General features: G+C 37.2%; 1 protein-coding gene across 1 annotated transcript in view; it reads left to right on the forward strand.

Annotated features, from left to right (window-relative positions):
• Positions 1 to 1,206: 1,206 nt before the first annotated feature.
• The window catches only part of LOC150106645 (dachshund homolog 1-like), a 237,271-nt gene continuing 211,647 nt past the window's right edge, over positions 1,207 to 26,830 (forward strand). Inside the window, exon 1 of the mRNA XM_090393448.1 lies at positions 1,207 to 2,135. Coding sequence (XP_090249574.1) covers positions 1,207 to 2,135 — 929 coding nt within the window. The remainder of the gene's footprint in view (positions 2,136 to 26,830) is intronic.

Raw genomic sequence — 26,830 nt, forward strand, 5'->3', positions numbered from 1 at the left:
CTATCAGAACGAAAATATGCACGGTCAATAATAAGGCGATGGGAGAAACTCGCCACCGTCGGTGTTTATTTCTTTTAAAATAAAATGTTGGTGCACTCGTCTCCCGCTAAAGTGTCCTCAATTAGTTCCTCTGGAGGAAATCACAGTCCCCTTATGAGAAAATGTCTTTTTATATGTATATACACACTAGGTAGACGTCTAGTAGTATGACTTTCGGCGTCCTCTGGTGGAATGCTTGAAAGTTAGCCAGCATTTCCACCGGCGTGATGCCCCTTTCTGTAATCAGATTTTGATAGTTGCTGATCTAATTCTAATTTTCCTCGGTCTATGGATTTCTATAAACTTTGCTCTTCAAGACACTCGAAATATGTAAGAGCTATAACATCCCAATATGTATAATGGAAGGATATTATTTTCGCATTACATTCTGCAATATAAAGGACGTGTGCTTCGTGGGAATCTATGAAGAGCGAACTAACTAAATAACTCGTTCTGTACATCGCACTTCTTAAACCTGTTTTTTTTTTCCTTTTTTCCCCTGCCTTCTCTCCGACTGTGTTGATACAGCCGTTTAGGCGTTGTAGACATTGCACCCAAACTCATCATCATCATCACAGGTTCCTGTGTAAACCCAGCCAGAAAGTGTTGCAAGTGTGGCTTCCACGCAGGAGCACATTTATCGCAGTTTGAAGACGCAGCGAGACACGCTGGAGCAGGCCTATTAGTTTAGTTAAACACAACGAAATATGTACACACACACACACACACACATACACATCGGTTTATAAAAAAATAAAGAAACAGATAAGGGGGACGCTGAAGCACCCGCCCGTCTTTATTACAAAGCAGCCCTGCGTCAGCTGGTAGCGGTCAGGGCGACCCAGACGTGCTCGCATTGGCCGAACGCTAGTTGAGAACGCCTAAGGGTCGGCAGTGAAAGACAGAAGGAGTAACAAAGAGGGCGCCCGGTACTGAGCATAATCGGTCGACAGCCAACCTGGGCCGCCCGCTGGTCCGCTGCACGCGGGGCTGAGCGTCGTCTCGTGGTCGTTGTTACAGACGGTCTCGTGAGCACGGGGTGCTCAGTGTTCACGGAGCACGTCGTCTGCTTTGTCACGCTGTCTGAGGTGTGGTGGCTGCGCATGCAACAGACGTCGATAACACGTGCTGCCTCTGGACTCGAGTGAAGTTCACGGCGGAGTGACGATGGAGGGGAACAGGGGCGACGGTGAGAATTCTCCGTCGGTACCAGTGGGCCTGATGTCACCTCGGTCGCTACACACCCCTCCCAATCTGGACGCTATGGGACTCATCAGTGACAACAACCCTATCGGCGGAAGTCAAATGGTACTCGGTAACTGTGGTAACAATGCCGGTAATGGTGGTGGTGGCAGTGGCGGGAGTCCCAAACACGGACAAGCGGTTTCGGTAATGTGTGGAATGGGATCTCCCGGATCAGGAATCGGTACTCCAGGTCGAAGTTCATCCGTCAGTCCTCCCGTTCCGGCCCTGTCGCTGGTGTCTACAAAACAGTACTCTTCTTCGGTGACTACGGCCGTCACAACCAACGGTGGCGTCCCCCGTCAGTGCTACGAAACCCCCACCATGCCGAGTCTTAGCATGGGTAGCGGATCGGTCCGATACAACGGTGTCATGACTCTCCCAACTTCCGTGGCCAGTCTGACGGGCTACGGTAGTAGTACCAGCAGTAGTAGCAGCAGTACCAACGGTGGTAATGGTGGTGGTGTTGGTAGCGGCGGGATCGGCGGAACAGGGTGCCAGCGAATGGAGCGGCCCATCCATCCGGTATCCCCGCCCGGCATTGCAGCCGACATCTCGGTGAACGATTGCCGCTTGATCGATTACCGCGGCGCAAAAATAGCCGCTTTCCTCGTGCACGGGGAATACCTGCTGTGTCTGCCGCAAGCTTTCGAGCTGTTCCTCAAACACCTGGTGGGGGGACTACACACTGTCTACACCAAGCTGAAAAGGCTCGACATCACCCCCATCGTCTGCAATGTGGAGCAAGTCCGGATCCTCAGGGGCTTGGGGGCTATCCAGCCCGGCGTCAACAGATGCAAGCTGCTGTCATGTAAGGATTTCGACATCCTCTACAAGGACTGCACCACAGCCAGGTAGGTGACCCCTACTGGTCAGCTCCTATTCCTTAATTTAGAGCTATCGCAAGAGGGAGGATTCACACTCGCATGAACCTCTTTCTAAGCGTGAACTATTTGAAGCACCGCACTCCGTAACTAAGCTACAAATAACCCCAAAGCCAATAACACCCGTGCCTGCAGGGAATTGCATCCGATACACCAATCAGACCGTCTTATAAATAGAAAGCCGAAACTTGTTCTTGCTGAGGGGTCAGTAGAGGATATATCACACTTGTTGCAATTATTCACCCCAGGATACGCAATTCCCTCCCCTCCCCCTCAAACATGCCCTAACAGCAGTAATTCTTCATTTAAAAAATCCGGTCTAGTATAGCAACTTCGTTCGTCCCAGCCCTTTTCACCGCATAATTTTCAGTGGGATGTTGTGCATCTTTCTGTTTCCGTTACTTGTCTTAAGTAACGATCGATTGAACGGCAGATATTTTTTATTCGAAACGAGTGGCGATTGCCCACTTAGAAACATTGCATGTGAGTTCAACTTCTTAATAGAAAATCAATTATGTTTTGATAATTTCCATATAAAACTATAAGCGTTTGCGATATACTAAAATAGTGTTCTGTAAGCGAAAAATGGAATCCCTTAATCTGTAAAAAACGAAAAAAGAATCTTGAAGAAGTCTGTCTGAAAGGTCTGGGATTAGAGAACAACTTTCTGTAGCAAACATCGCATGATTGGTTTGTAATAACATAATGTTTAATAACTGTTGTGTCCACATCGAACTTTTATATTCGAAAGTATAAAAGTTTTCTATTACCCAAACAACAACAGTAAAATTCTACACTTTGATGTGTAAGCATCCAAAAGACTAATTCATTCTACCAGATTATTAGTACTGATTTTGTAGTTCCAATACTTACGTCCTGAAAAGGATTTTAAGATCTATCTGAGAACGCATCTCATATCATTTAGTTTTCCCGAACTCAGAGAAATAAGGGAACATTGTCTATAAATCCTCAATCTATGTGACAAATAGATTTGGGTTTCTGACAAGTTTAACCGTTCAAACAAGAATCACATTTGTTGGTCGTACGGTTCAATTTTGACACTTATATTTGAAATAAATCATGCATTATTGGTTATTTTTACCAACATTTAGATGCGCGCGTTAATATTTGTAATTCTGGAAAGTTTGCAAATATATTTCCTTGTATCTTTACAAGAGGATCCTCCATCTAATTTGATTTGTAAGACTATGCAAGTAAAAAGTGAGTCATTCACTTCCTTCAGTACATACGGATATCCAACAAGAACATTTCACTTTAGCAACTATTCCACCGCAGTACAAATTGTAGTTTCCTCTGTGTTTATTCGTAGCATTAACTGCACAATTTATCTTCTTAATTTGACTTCCTGCAGGAAGAGGCAACGGCTCTCTCTCTCTTTTCCCCCCTCCTCTTTAAATCCGCTCTTTTTTCGTTGTATCCTCTGCAGATCTTTAGTATAATGAGAGACAGTTCTTCACTATTTTGTCTTAAAACACGTTTAATCTTAAATGCTTCTTTATCGTGTACATACGAATCTTTCGGGTATTTGCGGGTAGCATGTGGTCCCAGTCGTCATCTATCATGTCATTCCTTTCCAACCCTTTTTCTTCATAATTTGGTCATAGATTTCTAATATTTTTCGAAGTAAGTTGGGCGTCAAAACAGACTCGACCACCTCAAGTGCCTCTGCGATCCCATGGGGATAATATCTAATCAAAACCTGTCAATCCCGAGATTTTTCCACTCAGACAAGACGAAAAAAAAAATCCAAGTTATTGTTGTGTTGTCGTTAGTCAGTTTTCTAATTTATATAATATTACTAAGAGGCATCATCCAGCTGTTGTGTGTGCGTGCGTGCGTGGATTAAGGTATAACATTAAAATTCATTTTTTCCTTCAATTATCGGAATCAACCACTTTCATCTCCTAAATGGCATTCCAACATTTTAAAAATGAAGAATCCATTCTCTTAAGTCTGTAATTCTGTGTACTTTGTGCATTTAGGGAATTAAACTCTCTTAAATGTCAAGCAACGCTTTCCAAACAACAAATGAACTGTATTTTTGCTTGTTGCAGATATGTGGTAATTTTAATCGTCTAAAGTAGTTCCATCCAACTACTTTCGCAATACGTTTAACAAAAGAGAAACTAAAAGGATAGATTTATTTAAAATGAGTTCGGGGAAGAAAAAAAAACGTATAAAGAAGCGTTAGAAGATCAATTATAACTTCATGAAATCAAGTTGCTATGAAATGTGGAGATTTATTTTGTGAATTTCGGATGAACACACACACACACACACACACACACACACACACACACACTGCTACTAGTATATTATCTTAATAAAAGTATCCTACCCTGGTTTTTAATAATTTTTTTTTTAAAAAAGTCAAAAGACCATCTCATTCTAATTTCTCGAGACAGACAAGGATTTTAAGTGACGGCGTTCTTGTCACATAAAAGAAAATTTATACTTCCTTCTTGATCAACTTACTTGAATGTCTTCATTTTTATTCTAATAAAATATTCATTTACTTCCATTGAAATAACTTTTTGTTGTTTCTGTATAACTTAGCTCTTTTTGTACCCCTTCATGGCTCCTAGATAAGAATAATAGTCAGTTATGGATGGAATGTATCCTTCCCGGATCTCAAGTGCTCATCTCTACTTAATGTAGACATAAGCATATTCCAAATTTACTGATTCTAACAAACATTTATAAAATAGTAATCAGACAGGTGTAAGTGGAGCTACTCATTTATTTGAATAGATTACTAACAATAGCTGCTTTGGGGCATGTTGTTGTCCTTGTAATCAATATTGAAATCAGCAGAGAAATCGGAAAACGTCTGTTTTTCCTTGCTCGCCTACTCAGTGATTGTTGTTTGTGTGCGTGTCTGCTTAGCATTCTTACGTCATTTTCCTCACGATTTCTGCATCATATACGATATAAAATCATTAGTGTTTTAGGAGTTTGAATGTCTTTTTCTCAGTAGGATGGGGTAATATATTAACTTATACCGAAAAAATATTTTTCTGAAAGAATAGAAGTTTTCAGACTTTAGACTGGGGAACTGAATCAATATTAGAATGAGCTATATTATGTAATTTTGTTTTAATTAAGAGCAATGTCAGAATAAGAAGCCAGTTTTATTCCTTATATTTTTTTCAACATATTTTTGTTTGATTTTAAAATGATCATTTATAATATTTAAGGCATGAACAAGACTTCATTTAGTACTAGTTTTATTTGCTTTAGGTATTACTTGTTACTTTAAACTCGTACTATTCCTAGAGGGTAATAAAGACTGATGCTGTCCAGTAGGACAAAAACTACTTAAAGATATTTCAGCAATGTTGTTTTAGTAATAGCGCTTGCATTTTCGCAAAGAGTGGTTGTAGTGTTCGGTAGACAGGAAACAATAAATTATCATCAACTTATGTATCGATATATTTTTATTTATCATCGTCATAATCAGTTAGAAAAGGTAAAATGGATGAACACACAAGATTTTGACGATTGATAGCCTTTGAAATCAGCCAGAGTGCTTCTCTGTAAATGAGCTCTTATATTTCTGGTCTTCTAAAAGGGACAAGAAGTAAAAAACAACTTCAATATCATTAATAACGAATCTTTTGTATCCATAAATTGAACATTTTCCATTCCAATCAACATTATTTTTGGAATACAGGACGTAAAGATTTCGTTCTGCATGTCTCAGCATACTTTATTGACAATAATACTGATTATGAAGACAGATTGATAATTGTAGACTGCAGACAGGAGAAAGAGAGGAGATATGATTGAAACTTCTGATTGAAACTTCTGAAAGGGTCATACAAGATTTCAATTTATGGAGGGTGGGGGAAAGGACGAGAGGGCATCGTTGGAAGCTGAGAATGAATGCCGCTAAGAAGGGAGTGAAAGCTAGATTTTTCTTTTAGAGGGTGGTGCGTGATTACAATGGATTGCCATTGGATGTTGTGAAGAAATTCGTGCAAGCAGAGTGTGAATGAATTCAAGAATAAGTATGATAGCTGGTGTGTGTGTGTGTGTGTGTGTGTGTGGCTTCCCTCGATGAGTCTCTGACTCACTGGAGGTCTCTCTTAATAATAATAATAATAATAATTTTCAGCATTCAAAAAACCTCCTGTCATTGAGATTGAAAATACATCTTAAGGATTAATTCCGATAACGCACTATTTTACCTCTACATAATTCGGTTATTCAGATTATTTAGAATAAAAATTCGTGCATTCAGAAGTTTTATTAATATATGTAAAATATCACATTCACCAATGAAGAGGTAGCTTAGTTTTAAATAAGAATTTAAAAAATAAATAAAACTGCATATAAAACTGAAAATAATAAATTTTAGTACTATACCAAACGAATAGAACAATAAATGACCCTTTATTGCTAATTAAAAAAATCATTTCAGGCATCGTTCATTTCTAATTCGGCAATCAGATTTGTTAAGATGTTACTTTCGAACATTGCGGGAGAATACGATGTTCGATGTCTACGTAATAATTAATTTGCCTTTTTAAAAATATTGTTAAAATAAGCCATCTGTTCTTTGCTATTCCTGGATTTTGATTATATTCATCAATACGCATAGGCCAACAATCATACTGAATATTTGATTCTTAGTGTAGTTCAAATCCTTTATTGATAGGGAACAAAAGAACCGCGTATATTCAGATATTTCTGTTCTTCAAGCAGGGAAAGAAAGAAAAAAAAAAAGTCAAACTCTTGAGTTTGTCTTCAGCAATTTAGAAAGTTTATTCTTCGAATTCAATCATTTTTTCATTTATTTCCAACCGTACATTACACATAAATTATATATTATACAATCGACAGTTATCCACTGTAGGTGTGCTACAAACGAAAAGGAAACTAATACCGAAAAATCAATAAATAATAAAATAAAAATAGGCCCGTTGAAATATCTTTCTTTGGTAGCTAACATAGCGACCAAAGCTAACATTAATAAAAACGGGAACATCACTGTGGGGGAAAAACCTCTGAATGATTTCATTGGTCAGAAACTTGAATAATTAACTGGTTTAGAAAAGCCACACCTACAGTTTCCTTCTCTTGTATTATTACGCTTATTACGTGCCAATGCGTCTACTGTCGGAGTTCTCGTTCGTGGAAAATGTTATAAGTTAATGTCTGAATAAGGAAACCAATCACAATACAGTGAGCTAGAAATATCCATAGTTCCAGAAACAACAGGGAATAGGTTTTTTTTTTTTTTTTTTGTTCATTTCGTAGTATGTTAATAATGTTCGCTGAGTTATATACAGTATTACTGCATTATAAGTTTGTAAATTAATGTCGTGTTTCGCACAGACATATGTACGTGTATATCAGTATGGAAGAGCAAAAGTACCGTTGGGCCTGTAGCTAGTTGAAATAATTGAGCAGTTACTTATGCTACGCAAGATTAATTGTTGAAACAAATAAATAGGAAGGCATATTATTGCGTGTGATTAATTGTTGCGTTTGGGTTTTAATACGAACATTATCCAGATACTGAGATTGAGGTACAGTCGTTGTTATCCAAACCTCGCTTATTGGCGAATCAGTTTGATCCATCTTCAAATCTAAGTTAAGGAAAATATTTTGTGTACAGAATAAACAAAGATAAATAATATGAATGGTAATAAAAATAACTAAAAATACAACCTTTTATTTTTCTTACATCGAAGTTTCAACCCTGTTTGAAGATCCTTTTCTAATCTATATGGAAATAATTCAAGATGATATTTGTAACTCATATGGAAGGTATATGTTTGACTTTACTTTAGTTTTTATTCTGTAGGCAGTTTGCAACATTGTCATTTCGGTAGTTTTGATTCAATGTTTATCCCTGCCCCCTTTTAAATGCGAGGATGCAACACGGAGAGAGAGAGAGCGCTAGTGAACCATCCTAGCAGGTTTCTTCAAGGATAACATGAACATTCATCTCTCCGGACTGATACACGTTGTCCTATAAACAAGCAACAAAGCACATTTAGTTATCTTCTTTGTGTTGCAGCTTACATCAATCACTGGGATTCTCTGATTAAACTAACGCACGTCATGTTTCCATTTCGGGTTTTCATAAACCCTATTTCAAACAGGATTATCTCCACATGTATCCATGCTTGCGTAGGACTCAAGGGTGACCTGCAGTAGTTCAGTTAGTGATGCCCAAGTACCGGTCGGTAGTATGAAGTGTGGGTTAACTTCAACGGACGCTGGATATTTATTGAAAAAATAATAATAATAATGTGAAATGAAGGCATAGAACAAAGAAGGTGACATACGTTTGTTGAGTAGTTAATTTAGCTGTGCACCTTCCAACTTTTATTTTTAGAAAGTTCACAAGTTAGGATTAAAATAGGATGTCCTAGATGATAGAACTGGTAAGAAAAACTCACTCTCATCCCTCAGAACCTTACAAATTCTGATGTTATTTTAGAAATAGCAACAAATCGAACAGCATTCAAATAAGCGTGTGAAGTCTCCCTAAAGCGCCATTCCCCTTTCCAGCCGTAGACTGACATGCATCTGCGGATAATGATCAATCCCTTGTTCTTCAAAAGCTTCAAACCTTGCTTCCATTACACACACACACATACACACACACACTAGACTCTTTCATGTAAGGTATATGTCAAGGAATGTGTTTACATTTTACCAAGAACAATTTTAATGATCTCCTATCGTATTAGTGCATGTGATTTTTTTTGCGTAGGACTCGACAGACGTTTGAATACAGGCTTGGTATCTGAACGTAGTACTCATACAAAATCTTGTAACTTGGAATTTAAAAAAAAAGTGGTACTTGTCTCTGCTAAATGACGTTCGAATACAAGCATTTGTAATCGGTCAGATCGTTAGGAAACATCCGGTTTAGCATATCATTGACAACAGATAAGAGTTTAAGATAACGGTTTCACGAACCCAGAATAATAAAAAAAAAGATGCAGTTTTATCCTTTTGCATTTTGACTCATAAAAATGGCAAATATTTTATTTATTTACCATAAAAGATTATTAAAGATTATTGCAATAATAAATATTAATTAGGCAAAAAAAAGACAAAAGGAAGGAAAATATTTTCCTTCACTGTGGGGCACTTCAACACTTCAGCGTTGAAGTGTCCCACAGCTATTCACACAGATACTGTAACTATTCACTTAGAGCCAGCCGATTGTTGAAAGGATTCATAGTTATAGCCATGGCAATAACAGATCCATTTGCTATTCATAACAGTCACTGTAAGCTTAACTCTTCAATCTTTGCATTCTCCTACCACTAAATCACGTTATTATGTGCATTGTAATACTATATTGTATGAAATAAATAACGCCAATGCAGTCTGAGCAGAGGTATACACTTGATCTAACTGCAAATAATGACACCTGCACATAACTCAGAAACATGACCAAATCGTCCGTTTTGAAAACATAGAAACGTTCATTCGTGCCGATTGGGATGCGAGTTGAATTCCATGAAAAATAACAAACGATCGTTTTATAGCTACGATAGAGCGCAGTCGAAAACGCAGTTGTTCGTTAATTGTCTAAAAAATCCGCTTTCTGCTTGAAATAAGAATCGAAGACATTGATAAGTGGTGGACACTTTTCCCACGTGAGCCTAAAGCAGCCTACACACCTCGGTAATTCTTGCAGATGTTTATTTCATGACCCGAAAACGGTATTTGACGGACGCCAGCTGAACGTAGTAGACAACCTGAAGGCCACCCCTTAGTGTCTAGCGAGTCAGTTGGACGAAAAATAAAAAGAATGTGATCCAAACAGACGCCTCCATAACCGGGTCAAGTTATCACTTGGTTCGCGGATGACTGTTTTCTCCTTTTTTATTGTAAACGGAGTTCTCTTCTCGTGGAGGCTGTCAGAACCCTCTTCTCATGCATACATACATGGATGTATACATCCCTTCCTCCCCTCTCCCCCCCCCTTAACAATCTGTCAACGTCAGATCTCTGAAAAAAATACAAATAAAACACATTTCCAACAACAACAAAAAAATGTATTCATACAAAAAAGGAACCTTTGGTTATATTGTGGACTTATCTGCGATCTGGTCAACTGTGTTGAAACCTTGACGGTAATTTGATAGAGGGAAGGTGGGGAAACGGTTTTGGAATAACGGTTTTGCTCTTTATCATAACTCAGGTTGTGTTCGTAGCAGGAGTTTAGAAACTTTGTTGGGTAACTGTTACAAAATAATCAGCCTTCCATATCTGACTCGAGAATGCAATCGATACTGTGATCTCGATTATGAAGTCAAACAAATATTCCTTCGCTGTTCATCAGTTAGTTACTCGCAGCTACAAATTATTTGATCTGCTACAAACAATTTGTCTTCGTTGGAAAAACTTTCGAAGTAATATTGGCAATCATTTCTGGAACTAATAAATAGTTTGGATGCTTTGTTTGTGTCACTTGAGATGCATGTTACGGTGACTAATTCATAGAGATTTCTGCCATTTATTAGAGTTATTACGTAAATTTATTTCTGAAGGAATTAATATAATGTTGTTTGAATATGATATTATTAATGTTAGACATGATTTCAAATATGTCATAAACTTTATCATTCAATGTCATGTTTCGATCACTTTTATGATCACCCAATCAAGAACCGAAACACCTCCTACATGCGCAATCAATCGAAGTTAAGATATTTATTGAGCACTCTTGAACCAGGCCAACCTCGTTGACTATTGGAGAGCGTACTCCCTCTTCGAGCAAACCCTGGTTTCGAATCCCGTAAGTGACGTGGATATTTATAAAAGTCTATTCTAGATGAGCTTGTGTAATTCCATGAGTCTTAAAAAATTAGAATGGTGTGTCATCTGGAATTTTTTATTCCCTGTTTTTTCTATAAACTAGTGGTCCGTCGTGCCAGTATCAGAGTGGTGTTTGCGATTATAAAGAGCTTTCCTAGCCAGATAATTCCTGTCTGTAAAGGATAGGTGGGCTGTTCTAGAGATTGAATTTTATCCATATATTCCGCCCAACAGTGGACTTCTGTTACTGGTTTGTTTACACTGAAACGGTAAGAGACACGATGTATCAGGAGAACTATAACATTGTACTTTATAACCAAAACTTGTGTAGAGATTATTCAGTTATAAACGATTATACCAAGTTTACAAAAAAAAGATGCTTCCATGAATCTACAATAACAAAAACTACGTCGCAGGGGACAGGAACTCGGACTGTAGATTTACGCTTTCGTCGCTCTAGTCGTGATCATTTCAAATTCTCATACGTTTCTTGATTAAGTTTATTTCTATTTCTTTACACATTTTAAAAGCTGTGTTACTTCTAGTGGTTCTACATTCTTGATGTGAATTACAAATCCGGAAGATGGTAAATCGACTGCAGTTAGGGGTAAAATGAGCTTATAAAAGGGATAATGTGAGTTTAGTAGTGATGTAATTGATCAAGTAACTTGGTATTTTTACACACACACACACACACACACACACACACACACACAGCATCCTTTCTGTACCATTAACTAAATGTAATGCTAATAGGTAAGGCTGAGTGTTCATTATTCCCGCGCTTAAGGTTTTATTTACATCTCTGCGTTATCAAGCAACAACCACAGTGAGAATAAAAAAGCAACACTATTCTTGCCTTGTAATTGCAACAGCCACAATTAAAAAGATTATTGAAGATTATTAACAAGCATGAGCCAGCTCCCTTTTAAATGGCTTTCTTAAACGATTAAGAAGTTAAGATACTGAAAATATGCCGAAAGTGCGGAAATAGCCTAAAGTTACGGACCCTCCTCTTCCTTCTGACCATTATTAAATTCATGCATGATGAGGGAGGACAGATGATGTTCTTCTAGAATTATTTAATCCGGGCATTTTCGCAGATGGTTTCTAGAGATTATCAGCATTTTTATTGAATATCATTTAGTAGTCGATACATTCAAAACAAATCATTTTAATATTTACCTAGTTACTAGTTGTTACGAATGAGTTTATTATAGTTATTCGCACAATAGTTATTAAGTAATTAATAACCATTGTGCGAATTATTACTGATACCTCCGATTAGTTACTCTTTATTTAGTAAAGTTATTAGTTACCTTACAAATTAGTTATCTTTCAGCTATATGATTATCTACATTGCTTAGTAATTCTCTTATGGATTAGTTATCATACATTACACAGTCTTTGGTTATCTTAGGGATTAGTTATTATTAGTTATCTTTGGTTATTAAACACGTCACACACTAGTTATTTATTTATTACAGATTAATTATCATTAGTTATCTTAGAGCTTAGTAATCGTTTTTTCAAACGAAACAAGTCTTGCATCTCTCCTTCATTTTTACTACCTTAGTAGTAAAAATGAAGGATTAATAACTTAATAACTTTCAATGTTTTATTCTCACCAATAGCAACACTTACTTGAGTATTTGTCTAGAAATACTTCACACTCATTATTAGGTGGATCGCAAACACTTTCTCATTAGTAATAACTTCGTACCGTAAAAATTGAGCTTGGTGATCTTAGTTTTCAGGAGTTTTTCGTTATCTTTAATTCTTTGAATGCAAAATAATTCTCATTACATCGACTAAGTCTAGATGCAATATTTAATTAAGTCGTACGAGCTTCACACTCCTTTCCGATACTTCGCATATTAACAATTGAAAATATTTTCGTTGAAATCTTAGGAGTACTTTATGAAGATAAACTCCAACTGGAAATGCTTTCTGTTGACATCCGATGATCATCAACATCACGTGTTTACGAAAACCAATTCGCAGCGACCTGGTTAGCTTAACGTTACACGCGGCGAACGTAACGACGGCATCATTAAATCGCCAAATGGCTTGATTTGCCACTTGACCCCTTCTGACCTCCGGGTGGTTGTCAACCGAGCATTTCTGACGTTATGAATATCTCACCGAACGATATGGGAATAGGGATGAGAGAGAGAGAGAGAGAGAGCACGAACCCCGTAACGATGTGTCCGTCTTTATTCGCGAAATAACTGACCGTGCGAAGAGGTCATCGGCGCATTGACAAACCGTAGAGCAGACGAGGCTGGTATTGATTACGTCTACTCGTCTCGTGGTGTCTTGTCGTAGTCACTCAGTTAGGTAACAGGTGTCGGGACAGTAGTGCATACCGGACTCCAATAGTCTACAGGTTTAGATAGCGTCTCGGTGTTAAAATGTGATTATTATGTAACACCATATACTCAGCTGATATTTCAGAGACTGCGCCATCTATCGGTAGCTTCTGACAAGTACATCAACTGTATGTTCTTGTGCAAATACAGTCTGAAAATCTCTCTCTCTGTTTCTCTTCCTTACGTTAGCTTATTCATAGTGGCTTATACCCTTATTTTTATTAACTGCATTAAGCGAAGCAATTAAGAGCATGAAAAAAAAAATGTACCTTTGATGACCGGTCACTTTTGTACTACTGAACCCAATCATCCTGGATCACTGGATCATCCCTTGAGTGTTCTCGTAGTGGCCCTAACGTAAAACGACATACCATCGGCACCTATCTCATCATACCGAAAGCAGTTCAAAGCAAAGAAGAAAAAAAAAACAGCTTCTAAAGAAGAAAGTTACGAGATTATTGGTATTCCAACACAATCAGTCACTTCACTTTCACGCTAATTGCTTGCTTCAATTAAAATTCTTCGGTGGGAAGACAACGAAAGCTAACACACAGACATCATTGCATTAGTCTTGACCTCATAGTAGTCGGAATCTATCACAAGCGGTTGGAGGAAGGGGGAGAGGAGGAAATGCCGTTAATACAAGAAAGGGAGAAGGATTAAATACCCTGCTCCCTGCTCTTGGGGGGGGGGGGGGAGAGTGGATGCGGGTCTGATGTACATATCACAAGAAGCAAGTAAGTTATCGCAGCTGACTGAGGTTCGTAATTTATTCAATTAATTCGCCGGAATTCTAGGGTTAATATTATTGTTGTTTTTCGCCTCTTTTTCGATTGCTTTCTTTTATTGTGTTGTGCTTAACGAGACGTTGATTTGTAAGTTGGTTTATAGGAAACAAACTAAGTTATCACATGTATAAAAAAAAGAAAAACAAAACTCTCACACCCTAAAATAAACACTGCGGTTTCCCAAGCCCTTAAATTATAAAATCCCCTTGGAGATTTAAAAAATTTCTTTAGTAAGGCGGATTTGTAATCGCTATTAACTGAACCAAACGTTTCCTTGAGCTTTAACTGAACCTGAACGTTTCCTATATTAAAACCGTCGAAATGTATATGGTTCAAACAGTTGAAATCATCCAAGCAACTCCTTGCTACAAAGAAATGAATTTCCAATGAACAAAAACATCAAATTAAATAATTTGACAGAGTAGAAACCGAAGTAAATATTCTCGATAATTGAGGCAAACTTGTTCGGCAACAGGACTTGGAATTTTGTGTCGTAGTACTTGTCGCTATGCACTCTGCACGTGGATACAAGGCACACCATTCTAAAGATAACGAACATCATTTTATTGTTTTTTTCTTCTTCTAACTAAGCAGAAATTTTTGAAATTGAAGATCATAGTTCTCAGAATACAAATGAAATTTGATGTCCGATCTCTCTAAGGCTGGTTTTGCCAGTCGAACTCAGGTTTTCCTGTTGGAGTGTCCGTTTCTTTTCAGAATGAGATTTATCGTTTTCAGTATAACTAATTATGCACACCCTTCACATATGATTCTTGGAAAAGTCTAGTTGCTAGAATCACTATAAGGTACTGTGCCACCTTTCATGTCATGACAGAAATCTATCAACTCTCACTTATATTTCCGTTAAGTCATCAGATGACTATTCCTTTACATTCGGACGTATGATACCAATGCACATAGCCTTTCGACTAGTTAGGGTCAGTTTTTTTTTTAATTACGATATATTCACTAACTGGAAAGTCAATCTGTTTAATTTTCCCCCAGTTCGCATCCTTTTGCTTAAACATTACTAGGAAAGTTTTGGAGGGTCTTTACTTTTATACGAAAATATTATAACGAATATTTTCGCTCTGGTTGTTCTATTTAAACTTGGGACTCATCTCCATGGGCTTATACACTGGCTCCAGAGCCTCCGTAGCTCAGTCTGCATAGACGAAGCTCTTTGGTCGAAAAGACCTGAGTTTGATTCCCGTCAGTGGAACCTTTATCTGGTCTCTTTCGATTAAATGTGAATTAGCCGCTCTCATACGGAGGTACAGAATTTTTTTCTTCCGGAAACTCGGGTTTTTCGTCCTTCAGAACAGGCAAACCAACCGGTCCCGTGAACACACGCTGCTACATAAAAAAAAAACACATACTTAATCCCTCATTGGGGGGGGGCTCAACCAGTCCTAAGGGGGAGGTAGAGGAACGGGGGTAACTCCATACGAATAAAATAAAAAACACTGGCTCTTAATGCTGAAAAATAAGGCACTAAAACTTATTTGGGGGAATATGTGCCTAGCTAAAACCTTTGCGCTGAAAAAAGTTTCAGAATCCTGTACTTTAATTTTCTGGTAAGAGCACTATCTTTTCTTCTCATGTACAGTATGTATGCTTTGGTCATCCTCATCTTCTCAACATCCACATTTCTAAATTTTCGGAATCTATTTGAAATGTCGTGTTTTGAAATCTTCCAACGCACTACTGTCAATCTCAGAAAAATCACTTATAAAAGCCACAACAATCAATTCAATGTGCTCATCAGAAAAAAAAAAAACATTTAAAAAGTCTAATCGAATAATTTAGGTAATAAAAACTATACTTAATACGGCTTCCGTTGTTGGCGCATATGAAAATATGGAGGAACATCTTTGAAGTGCGTAGCATCTCTGTTCAATTGAGGGGGGGGGGATAAAGGCCCCGGATGTGAATCAGACACGAAGAGAGCGGCTCTTTATCATCAGGAGTACTATTAATGAACTAATAACAGAAAAAAACCTCAATTATTGTCAAATTGCCTCCCTTAATGATGGTAGTTTTAAAAAAAAAATGGCATTATTTTTAAAATAAGAGACTTCATTGTTAACGTCCGAATGTATTTTTTTCTTGAAATGTATGTTGTATAAGACCAATATTCGGCTGTACAGAATTACTAATACACAACAGATTAAAGAAATGAAGGGAAGCGATACCAATAATCTATAATAATAATCATAAAATAATCATTATCCTATACATTAAACACAACAGAACCGGCAGCAAAATTACTACAGGGCTTGCCATCTGTTTCTATTGTCACATTTTATGACATTCCCCATGGTGCTAGCTTTAATTATCACCGTTTGCTGTCTCCAGTCGACCACCTGGATGGCTTGACTTCATAGGTCCGATATTAATGATAAGTCTGGCAGGAAAACTGGCCTTTAATTTAGATTACGTTAGTAAGAGCTTAGTTGTAACACAGAGAACAAGAAAAGAGTCAAACACAGAGAGAGAGAAAGGCATGGAAAAGTTGGACGAAATCATAAGTAAATAACACGCACGACTGATTGTTACATTTAAAAACAATGCAATCGAGCAGTGTTACAAACAATTGAAATATAATCTGCATCTAACAATTGAAACTTGTGCATTTCAACTAATCATCGTTAGCTCGTAATGAAATAATTAAAACTCACGCAAACAGTTTAAAGCATGCACAACTTAAGTATACCGAGAAAACTACATTATGCGTGTCACCTTTATCAAGCAATTCTACCTTTGCGCAAAGTGTAATGTGAAACTTACGAAACCTTTTGCCCGGAGTCATCACGTTCCAAGGAGTTCCTTTGTTTTCCTTTAAGTGTGAGTGTGCTTCCAACCACGTTCAAGGATCATAAGAAGGAGGAGTCGTTGAAATTACTTCCGGCTGTCTTAACATTGGGCCTCAATGTTCGTGACGTAAGAGATGAAGGTCTCTTTTGCAAGACCTGGTAACACGACATCGTCTTGATTAGAGTTTTTATTTGAATCAGAAAAGTTCTCTCTATTTTTTTTTTTTTTTTTTTTTGCACATGTTCAGATTTGATTGCAGATGGCGCTGTTATCTGCATACAAAATAGTCTTGTAAAAATTAACTATCAAGTGCATTGAATGCAATAATAAGTTGTTTCTTCACTTCTTTGAGTTTGGTGTAAACTGGACCATACCAATAAGAGAAACTATTTTAATACGACTGACATCATCGCTCGTGATTTCTAAAGCTATACTCGATAGTGTGCATAATGAAAAGGGAGGAGAATAAACAGGATAAGGTGAAAGGATAAGGTATTTAATGCGCTGACTGACCAGTTCACTTAGCAAGCAGAGGCAGTGCATGATCTACTTAGATACTATCAGGACACGATCTATGAGATATTATCAGTGTAATGGCTAAACACAAAGTGAGGGTACTTGCAGCCTCTATATCATTACAGAAATAAGGCAGTAAGATCGGGATAATTTTCAATGTTTTGATTTGTGATTGCCTGATGAAACTTAAAGAGATCGAAAGATTTCAGTTCTCGCTCATCACAAAGAGAGAGATCCGAGTGATGATAAAATAGAAAAAATATGTAATTAAAGCGAGATATCTCAAAATGTAGCTGCCAGATATGACTGGAATATTGTGATACAATGATTAGTGGGACTTTTATTAGAAAGGTATTAAATACGAGTAGAGTGATAGCGAAGGTGTTACCGTGTGGAAACTACTAGATATGAGGTCATGCGACGGAAAACACGAAATGCTCAGTGTATGTAAACATGCGGACTTTCGATACCATTTAGCATCCCTACTAGAGTAGTTAGATCAATCTGATTTAGTTCTTTTTACTAAATTTAGCTCCATCCTATCACTACTGTTGAGTTAAATTATTTGCGTCAAGATTTAACTAATCTTTTATGCTAGCTAAATAATGATGCTGAGCGATTTAGCGTCATTTTTTATTCAACTAATTCTACTGATTTTAATTCCATCCAACCACTGCTGAGCTCAATTATTCCAGTGTTGGGCTCAGCAGTGGTCTCAGCTGAGCCCAATCATTGGAATCATTTATCTGAGTCCAGTCATTCCAATGATTGGGCTCAGATAAATCAGAATTTATCTAATTCAGTTATGATATCATGCGATGCATCTGATATGATAATAAATATGATAATAAATATGCACTAATCTTTTCGAACCAGGCGAAAATTCTGGATCGACTCTTATTCGACATCTTTTCCTCGGGTTCTTTATTAGAATCCATTTTCTAGTCATATGATAAAATATCTTTATTCTTACTGGTCGTCTAACCATCATTGGTAAGTTCATATTTCAGCGTGTAGCTTACTCGATCAGTTTACCTACGAGTCGGTAGAAAACCTGAAAAGACCCCCAACCCCCATTCATCAAATGCTGTTGGCCCTCCTACAAATATTGGTTCCGACGATTAGTCGTGCTATTTTTTTGCTTCCTGTCTGTATGACCACATAATCTGGGAGTCTTTTGTAGGAGACGCCAGACCAGCCAGGAGCGTTGCAGTCGGAGGACGACAAAAGCCCTACCCAGCATTACAAACTGCAACAGAGGGAAGGGGGGGAGAAGAAGAAGGGGGGGATGTGTGCTGTCTTTTATATTCCGTTATCTACGCGTCCGTCACCAGATACGATCGATACAATAACTAGTGACAAAGCACATGTATGACTCATTGCCGACAATTAAAAAACTGTCTGTTGTCCTGTGTCTCAGCAAGCGTTCTACAAGGCAGTCCTGGCCAACGCGAGTAATTTGAACGCTATAGGAGGGTTGGGATAAACCGGAGTATGGGGTTGTTCCACAGATGGAATGACGCAGAAATATGACAGTTCAGACAGCAACTACGTGGTGAATATGTAGCAACACTTATGGTCACTTAAGGCCTCTACAGGCAATTTAAAATGATACTGAACACGAGAACAAAACAAAATTGTGTTGGTCCCTACTCCTCTGACAATGCCTCGCGCATATCACGGTGCAGAATTTTGTAAATGCAGTCACTCTTCACCCCAAGTCGTACGTTGTTCTTAAATGAACGCTTCCGTTAATCATTTGTTTTCATTTGATCAGCATCTATGCATCTTCTGACCGTTTTTAGCATTCCTTCGACAATGGAGAGCTAATTAACGGGAGGGAGGATCATGCCCGTTTATACGGTATGAATAATGCTGTACAATGAGCTATATGTTCGGTAAGATTCTTATCTGTTTGCTCGCGAAGGGGAAATACCTTCTTTACCCTTCAAGCGAAACAAGAAATAATATGCCGTATCATTACAGCGTACAAGTTGTTTTTTTTTTCTGAGAATTTGCGATAAACTAGTTGTTTAGAGCAAATTTCCTATTAACGTGAGCATTTAAAAGAAGATAAAAAAAGGAACGCAAAGAGGAGCAATTGCTTAACATATTCATTGCAATGAAATCATTGGACTCAATGATATTGGTCGTGGCCTTCGCGGGGGCGTGCAAAAGTTGTCATCGACTTTATCTTATTCCAATGAAGAATAATGCTACTGTGACATTTTATAGCGAATGTTTTTGTTCTACTCAGCGTTCCTAAATTAAGGATGGCAAACAGTTAAATCTTATGAATCTATGACCTAGTCCTTTACTTTTTTTTTTAACTTAGTGTTCCTTTCCAATATAAATCATCAAGCGCCTGAATCCATTTGAAAAATATATAGTGAGTGAGATATGGAGGGTTTTAACAGGCTGAGCTCTGAGATAAGTTCATTAGATTCAAGTATCGTACACTGAAGTACTATATATTGAAATACGCGATCCTATGGGGAAGGGAAATATTATTTACAAGTTCTTTAAACTTTTGTATCCAAAAACATTGATTTCTTTCGATACTACGATGTAGAATATCCGGCAGGCGCGGATCTGGTAAAGCCGTCACTCTGCTGTCTTATGACCAGTCTTGGATGCTCATAAACAAAGAAACTAGTGCAACAATGCGATAATTTTATTCCATTTCTTTATAGGTTATGGTGTAGAATGATGAAGATTCAGTGGAACTCATTAATTAATACAAAATGCGTCAATGGAGGTGTTAACAGGCAAACGTAGTAGATACAGTTTACCATATTTGTATCATTGTTATGAAAACAGATGAAAAAAAAAACAAATCCTTAGGTTTTTATACTTTATATAGCATCGCAATGCTTAATATTGAATATTAACCAACGTGCCATATTAAACGTTTAAAACTCTTAGCATTGGTTTTTTTTTCGACAAATGAAAAAAGTATTAAGCATTCCAATTGTACTGTAAAATCCGATCTGCTCAGACAAGAAATCAAAATAATTAGAATGGTAATTGTCATGCTGTTATATTACAATCCAGTGCTTAATACGGTTATGCAAACAGCCTGAATCCACTGGCTGATCTTCCAGTGAAAGCTTTTAAGATTTATTAAAACCTCGAAATCTCCAATTTACTGAAATGATTCGTTTATGAATAAACCATAGTAAACAGATTTCTAGAATTTACTCTCTCTGTCTCTCCGAAGGCGGAACTCTGTGTAATTGTACGGGGCGGGACACAAAAACTGGGATGAAAATTGATTACAGTGGCGTATTCTGTTGCCAAGACAATACCAGCTTCCGATACTGTGAGCATGAGGGGAGAGATAGGGTAAACGTTGGGTCTGAGGGAAAATTATAGGGTTATAGTAAGTGGTTCCAGCAACATGTTGTCGACCGACTTGGATGAATCGTTTCTTTCCCATTCCCTCGGGAAGATGCAAGGAGTGAGTGGTGGTGGGGGGGGGGGAGTCGCAAGAGTAAAAGAAGACGAACGGGCATTCGTTCTTCCCTGGGTCATTATTGATGTGTTGTCAGGGGGTGTCGTGCGCTGTTTTCTCGTCACTTACTTGTGGCGCGTTTATAAACTGAATGCCTTGAACTCCTTATCTCCCCCCTGCCGAAAAACTGAAGAAGTAACAATAAGTTAACCTGTCAGAAGAGTATTTGCGGTGAGACCCTCGTGGGTACTATGAAAACATCGCTAGCCCCGAAGTGCGTACAAGTCAGTGATAGGTTTTATTAGTGAAGGAACGTGCCGCGAGTTACCATGTGACATTAGGCACAAGCGGAAACCAATCCACAAGGTGATTTCGATAATAACTTTCCCACTCCAAATATATTAAGAATCGCACCGCACCAGGGGTTAAGTATGAAGAAGCTCGACACACACACACACACACAGACGCGTAAATAGTTTTGAACAGCGAATTCATATTTGCGAGATTAAGGAAAACGTCAGTCACATTAAGAATAAAGTACCAGCTCCTTTTTCCAGATTTGTTTGGATAGAAAAGTTTGAAATTCGCAAAATTAAACCACGTTGAAAGTTCCAAGAACAGCTTTTACAAGATGCCTTATTCTGCTTCTTTTTGGCATATTGAATTGTTGTCTCTAATACTATAAAAAAAAAAAAAGTCCTAAAATTGTTAGTGCACTGCAAGCCTATGATGGGACGTCAACAGCAAGACGAAATACTGTGTGACAAGCGGAAACCAATCATACATCGGTGCTCATATGAAGCATTCGATGGCTGTCATGAATCTAAATGATTTTAGCATTGAATTAAGATAAAGCAACGATAACTAAGGTCAGTAAACTAAGCATGATCGATACGATAAAATGTTTGTGTTCTGATGTTGGCACAAAACATTAGAACATCAGTGTGAATCGGTGAAAAAACCTTTTCTTGAGAAAAAAAAAAACGCCTGAGATCAACTGCAGTTGAGACTCTCATAATCTACGAACATTCTCACTACAGACTAAGCCACAGTACCAAGTTTTAGGAGACAACAAAAATTGGGTGGCGAAAATAAATCAGGAATACCGAGGCCAGGCGTTATCATGGCTTTGGTATGATATGCAAAACAACTCAGTTTTCAGAGTTTTGATTACAGTATTACAAGAAAGCACCCGTGTGTGTGTGTGTGTGTGTGTGTGTGTGTGTGTGTGTGTGCGCGCACATAAAAATTATGGCACAGTGAAAAATCAGTTCAATGCATGGCAATAGAATTGTTATAGTCTATATTGATTTTCACTTTCAGTGTGTATTACCATCGTTTTTGGGTTTTTAAGTGCGATATAACATTCTTCCTGTTTTCTACCGAATCTTTAAGTAATAATGGAATACACTTCTGCTTAATTACCAGGAATTGTGGCGAACATTCGGAACTTAGATTAATCTTTTCTTCGATTTAATGTATATTAATATTGATAATTAATATTAAAATTTAGATTATTATTCATTCAATATTGATCGAATTAATAGGATTCCATCGAATGTGATACTAAGTATTTTCTTTTTGTTTCAAAATTATTTACAAAATTAATCTTTCGATTTTCCAAATTCTAATTAATGGTGCATGTAATTATTAAAATCTTGATTTTTAAAAATATCCCTGCAATTCGTTAACAATAATTAATAAAATTGGAGACGGTAAACTATTAGACCATAAGCCTAAACCATTGCAAGTGTTATAAAGAAAAGCGAAACATTACTTGAAGATGGCGCTTTGGTAGCATTTCCTATGACCGTTTTGTGTGGATCGCAGCTCTGTTATGAGTACATCTGGATTAATTATTGAGACTTAAATGAATAATGAATATTCGTCAAGACCGTACTCACTAGAGAAAAATGTTTCTATCTGTTAATTTTGGTTTGACAATTTCAATTTTCAGACCAAAAGTTAATTTTTTTTTTCTATTAGAATTATTGAAATATTAAAAGGGACTAAATGAACTAAAGATGACTCCTAAAATTGAAGGTTTAGAAATGCAACTGCGTTTGATGTAACACAGGAAAAATACAACGGAAATGATATCTGGAAGATCAAAGAGCTGTCTGAAAATCGAAATTCCATCTAATCGAATCTACAATTTCCTTCTTTAAACTATTGGTTTCGAATTATCTACCAGTGTAGTATTTTCTCCCCACTTTCAGCTTCTGAAACCTGAAATTACTCTTAGTTTGCACTTTGCAGCGGCAAATATCTTGTCTACGGAATGGATCCCTCCCTCTCTTATAAATAGTACTAAACCTTAGCTACACCACTTAGAATTCGACCCACTTAATAACCTTTGATATATTTGATAATTTCATATAATCGCAGTATATAACAAACGTCGAGTCTGATTAGAGGGTTCCCTAAACATTCTGGACCCTCGGACTCAGACATTCATTTACTAACTTTTATCGTGCTTAATTTCTAAAGGAGATTTAACAACCCATCTTGCCTATAAGTTTCAATTGTAATTTTTTTTCTTATTCATTGATTTTTTTTTTTTTATCCGTAACGAGTACCGCGTTCGTGGAGTCTAGCAAAGCCTAAACTGTTGTGCGGACACTTCCAGGTTCTTTGGCCGTAATGTTCATAAGATTTCTACCCAAGAGAGCAGATACTGCATTCTGCAGATTTTCTAATAATTTCTTCCATTGTTTAAATATCTCTGAGAGAACTGCTTACACACACACACACACACATGCGCGCGCACTGCCTGTATCCTATTATAACTTCTGGTAGATTCAGTTATTATTATAGAAGTTATTCGCTTAATATCTTGACAAACATTTCCTGTAATTGTAAGATATTAAGAGCTCGGTGAGAACAGTACTTGTTTTCTCATCGGTTATGTCCGTAAATCCTTTGCAACTATTTCTAGGTACAATGGTAGGTGCGAAGTATGATTATGAGTATGATATCCCAATTTCGCTACTATTTTATAACCTCGATAGGGCGTTTGTACTTCTGTGCCATTTTGTTTCCACATAATATTGGGTTGATTAAATTAATATCGATGTTTTTGTTAGCAATTCTTAAGTTAATTGCTTCAGCTTTATAAAGTAAACAGACTGTAGTTCGAACCCTTTTCTAGATATGAAATCCTCTAATAGGAGGCATAAAGAAGCTTGAAAAGCTCCGCGATTTGTATTTTGAAAAGCGTTCCCGTATTATTTAACGATCCATAGTGCTAATGTACGATAGGTTTCCAGTCTATTTCGTGAGTCGGGTTCGTATATATATATCATCGGATATGGGAAACACGTGCTCTTCAACTACTTTCTCTTTTAAATATTGCTGTAATTTTGAAGCCTTCGTAGCTCGGTTACTAACGGTAATGGAACCATTTTAAAAGGTTTTTTCATCTGAAGTAACTGCAGGGTGTTTTTCCCCTTTCCGGAAACTCGAATTTTTCATTTAACGAAACATGTCAACCGATCAGAAGAACAAACGCAATTTAACATACAGTAATGCACTCACCTCATAGCATTAGTTGTTTGAACCTTAAGTGAGATCAATTCAAACCGCATTTGTAAAGTAACCCTTATTGCTTCAGCTTTATAAGCTGTTATTAGCATATACTTCAGGTGTTCGTTTCAACTAATAGTGCATATTTCACTTCTGTCATTACATTAACTACTTTAGAATTTTATTCTGAGATTTTGGTGACTATTATTTTGAGAATAATGAATGTTCCGGTTCTTGTGATTTAGCTTTTAAATTACGAACTACCCGCTAGTTTATATCAAGGCGACATCGAAATCATATACCAGAACATTTAGCGATCAAAGTTGAAGTTTGGCAATGGTCCTTTGTACGCAAAATTATATTTTTCTCACTTCTGTGTTTACATTATTTAAAAGAAGCATATGTCTCTTATATAAATTCTTATTATAAGAGACATATTAGGATAGGGGCATTATTACGACATACTATTCTTCTTACCTACATTGGTTTCTAAATCACGTGATAATCCTCTTCTCTTGTAATTCGATTGTAACATTCTGCAGAAACGCGCTTGCTGAGTAGTTGAACCATTAAACTGTTAGATTTCTAGAGAGTTGAAACACTCATCTCGGATGCGATGATCATTCCAGAATGGTTTTTATCTGAAGTTTTATCTCTAGCTGATTACGTATTATAGTAGCAAGGTTTTTTTTCTCAAGGAAAGTGAATTTTTTTCTTGAAAACAGACTATAGAACGCATGCATTGACACAAATAACAGACTGTGGAGTTAGCTAAATTTAGTTGAGAAGAAATCAAGTTATGTGATGAATAAAAAAAAAAAGACAGGATGAAAAGAAAGAAAGTATGTGTTTAGTAGGGTGAGTTGTTGGTATGGGAACTTTTTTTTTTAATGCAAACTGTGAAAGCCATTTTCTAGTTTAATTGATATCATATTCATGAGTATTTATTTAAAATTTCCACATTTTTTTTTGCACTCCGACACTTTGTTTTATGGTATCAGAGTGCAAAACAGTATTCATTTCGCTTGAGAAAATTCAAACGATTTGAGAATAATATACTGAATGGGATTGTTTGAAATTGTAGAATCATCATAAGATGAATGGTAATCATCACGATTTAAACTTACAACGTTGCAGAAAGGGGACGATGAAAACTTTATGACTTCTGGGGGGAATGGGATATACAAAAGCTTAGAAAAGACCATCTTACTTAATGGTGCAGACCTACAGAGATTTGGATTCAGCTTACTCTCGATCTCCTTTAACTTGCTGCTCCGATTTCCAGATCTCCATTTTCAAGGTAAGCTATCAGCTTATAAGAAAAAATATTCTGCTGGTATCGGATACACTGTTTATTACCCAAGTTAATAAGTATCTTATCCAAAGATTTTTTTGCGATATTCGCTATTAATGTCAATATTTCTTGGCTTGACTTTCCACATTCGGCTCCCTCATCTCCCCACCAACCATTTAGTCGAGCATTCCGTTATCGGACAATGTTCCTCTTTGCTATTTCTTCTAGATATAGATGCTCATAAGTCGTTTTCTGTTTAAAGATCAGATGGTAGAAGGCTGAGACATGCTCCAATTACTAAGAGAAAGAGAGAGGGAGAGGGGGGGAGATCCATTTTCCATATTACTTTCTTCATCCCTGTTCGGCATTCATTTTTTTTTTCATCCGAAATGGTAATTTTAATTAAGGCCTGTCTTCAAATTTATTATTCTGTTCTAAGCTTATAAAGAAGAGAAAAGCTACTTTCAGGTCGTTACAGACTGTGACGCCATCTACATTACACTTTTACTACTCCACCTATACATCATTTACATAATTATCACGGTCATCATTACAAGAGAGAGAACTAACGGTCATTTTCCACATCTCTCCCTTCCTATCCCACAATGCCTTACGAACTGCAGCAACACCAGTGTGCGTCCATGACTGATAGAGTCATGAGTGCGTACTTCTAATCTCCCAGTCTCGCTTCACTGACTTATAACATAGCCTCTAATCCTGTCAAGCTCATCACCGTGATGAGTTACACTGCGCATGAGCACATCTTCTAAACATTAGGTGGGTCGGCGCACGGTTAATAATTGGCAAGGCAGGTGTTAATGGAGTTGTTAAATAATGCAGTTTTTCTTCTACTGATTTTTGTCGTCAGCACCTTGACTAACACCAAGACACCCTTCTCTTCCACCCCCTTCTTCATCAGTTGAATGCTTGATTAAGGCCTTACTTATATCTTCAGGAAAGAGAGTCTATCTATATTCGAAACGTTGTATAAAATAAGTCTCAAATCATTGAATAGTGATCTATGGCACATGCCATTAGCAGTCATGATTTGTAAAGTCTGTTTGGAAAGTGGTAGCTTTGGCTTA

This window comes from Typopeltis vanoorti, chromosome 5, assembly GCF_054136105.1.
Source record: "Typopeltis vanoorti isolate ZY-2024b chromosome 5, IOZ_Tvanoo_1.0, whole genome shotgun sequence".
In the NCBI taxonomy this organism is placed as follows: Eukaryota; Metazoa; Arthropoda; class Arachnida; order Uropygi; family Thelyphonidae; genus Typopeltis; species Typopeltis vanoorti.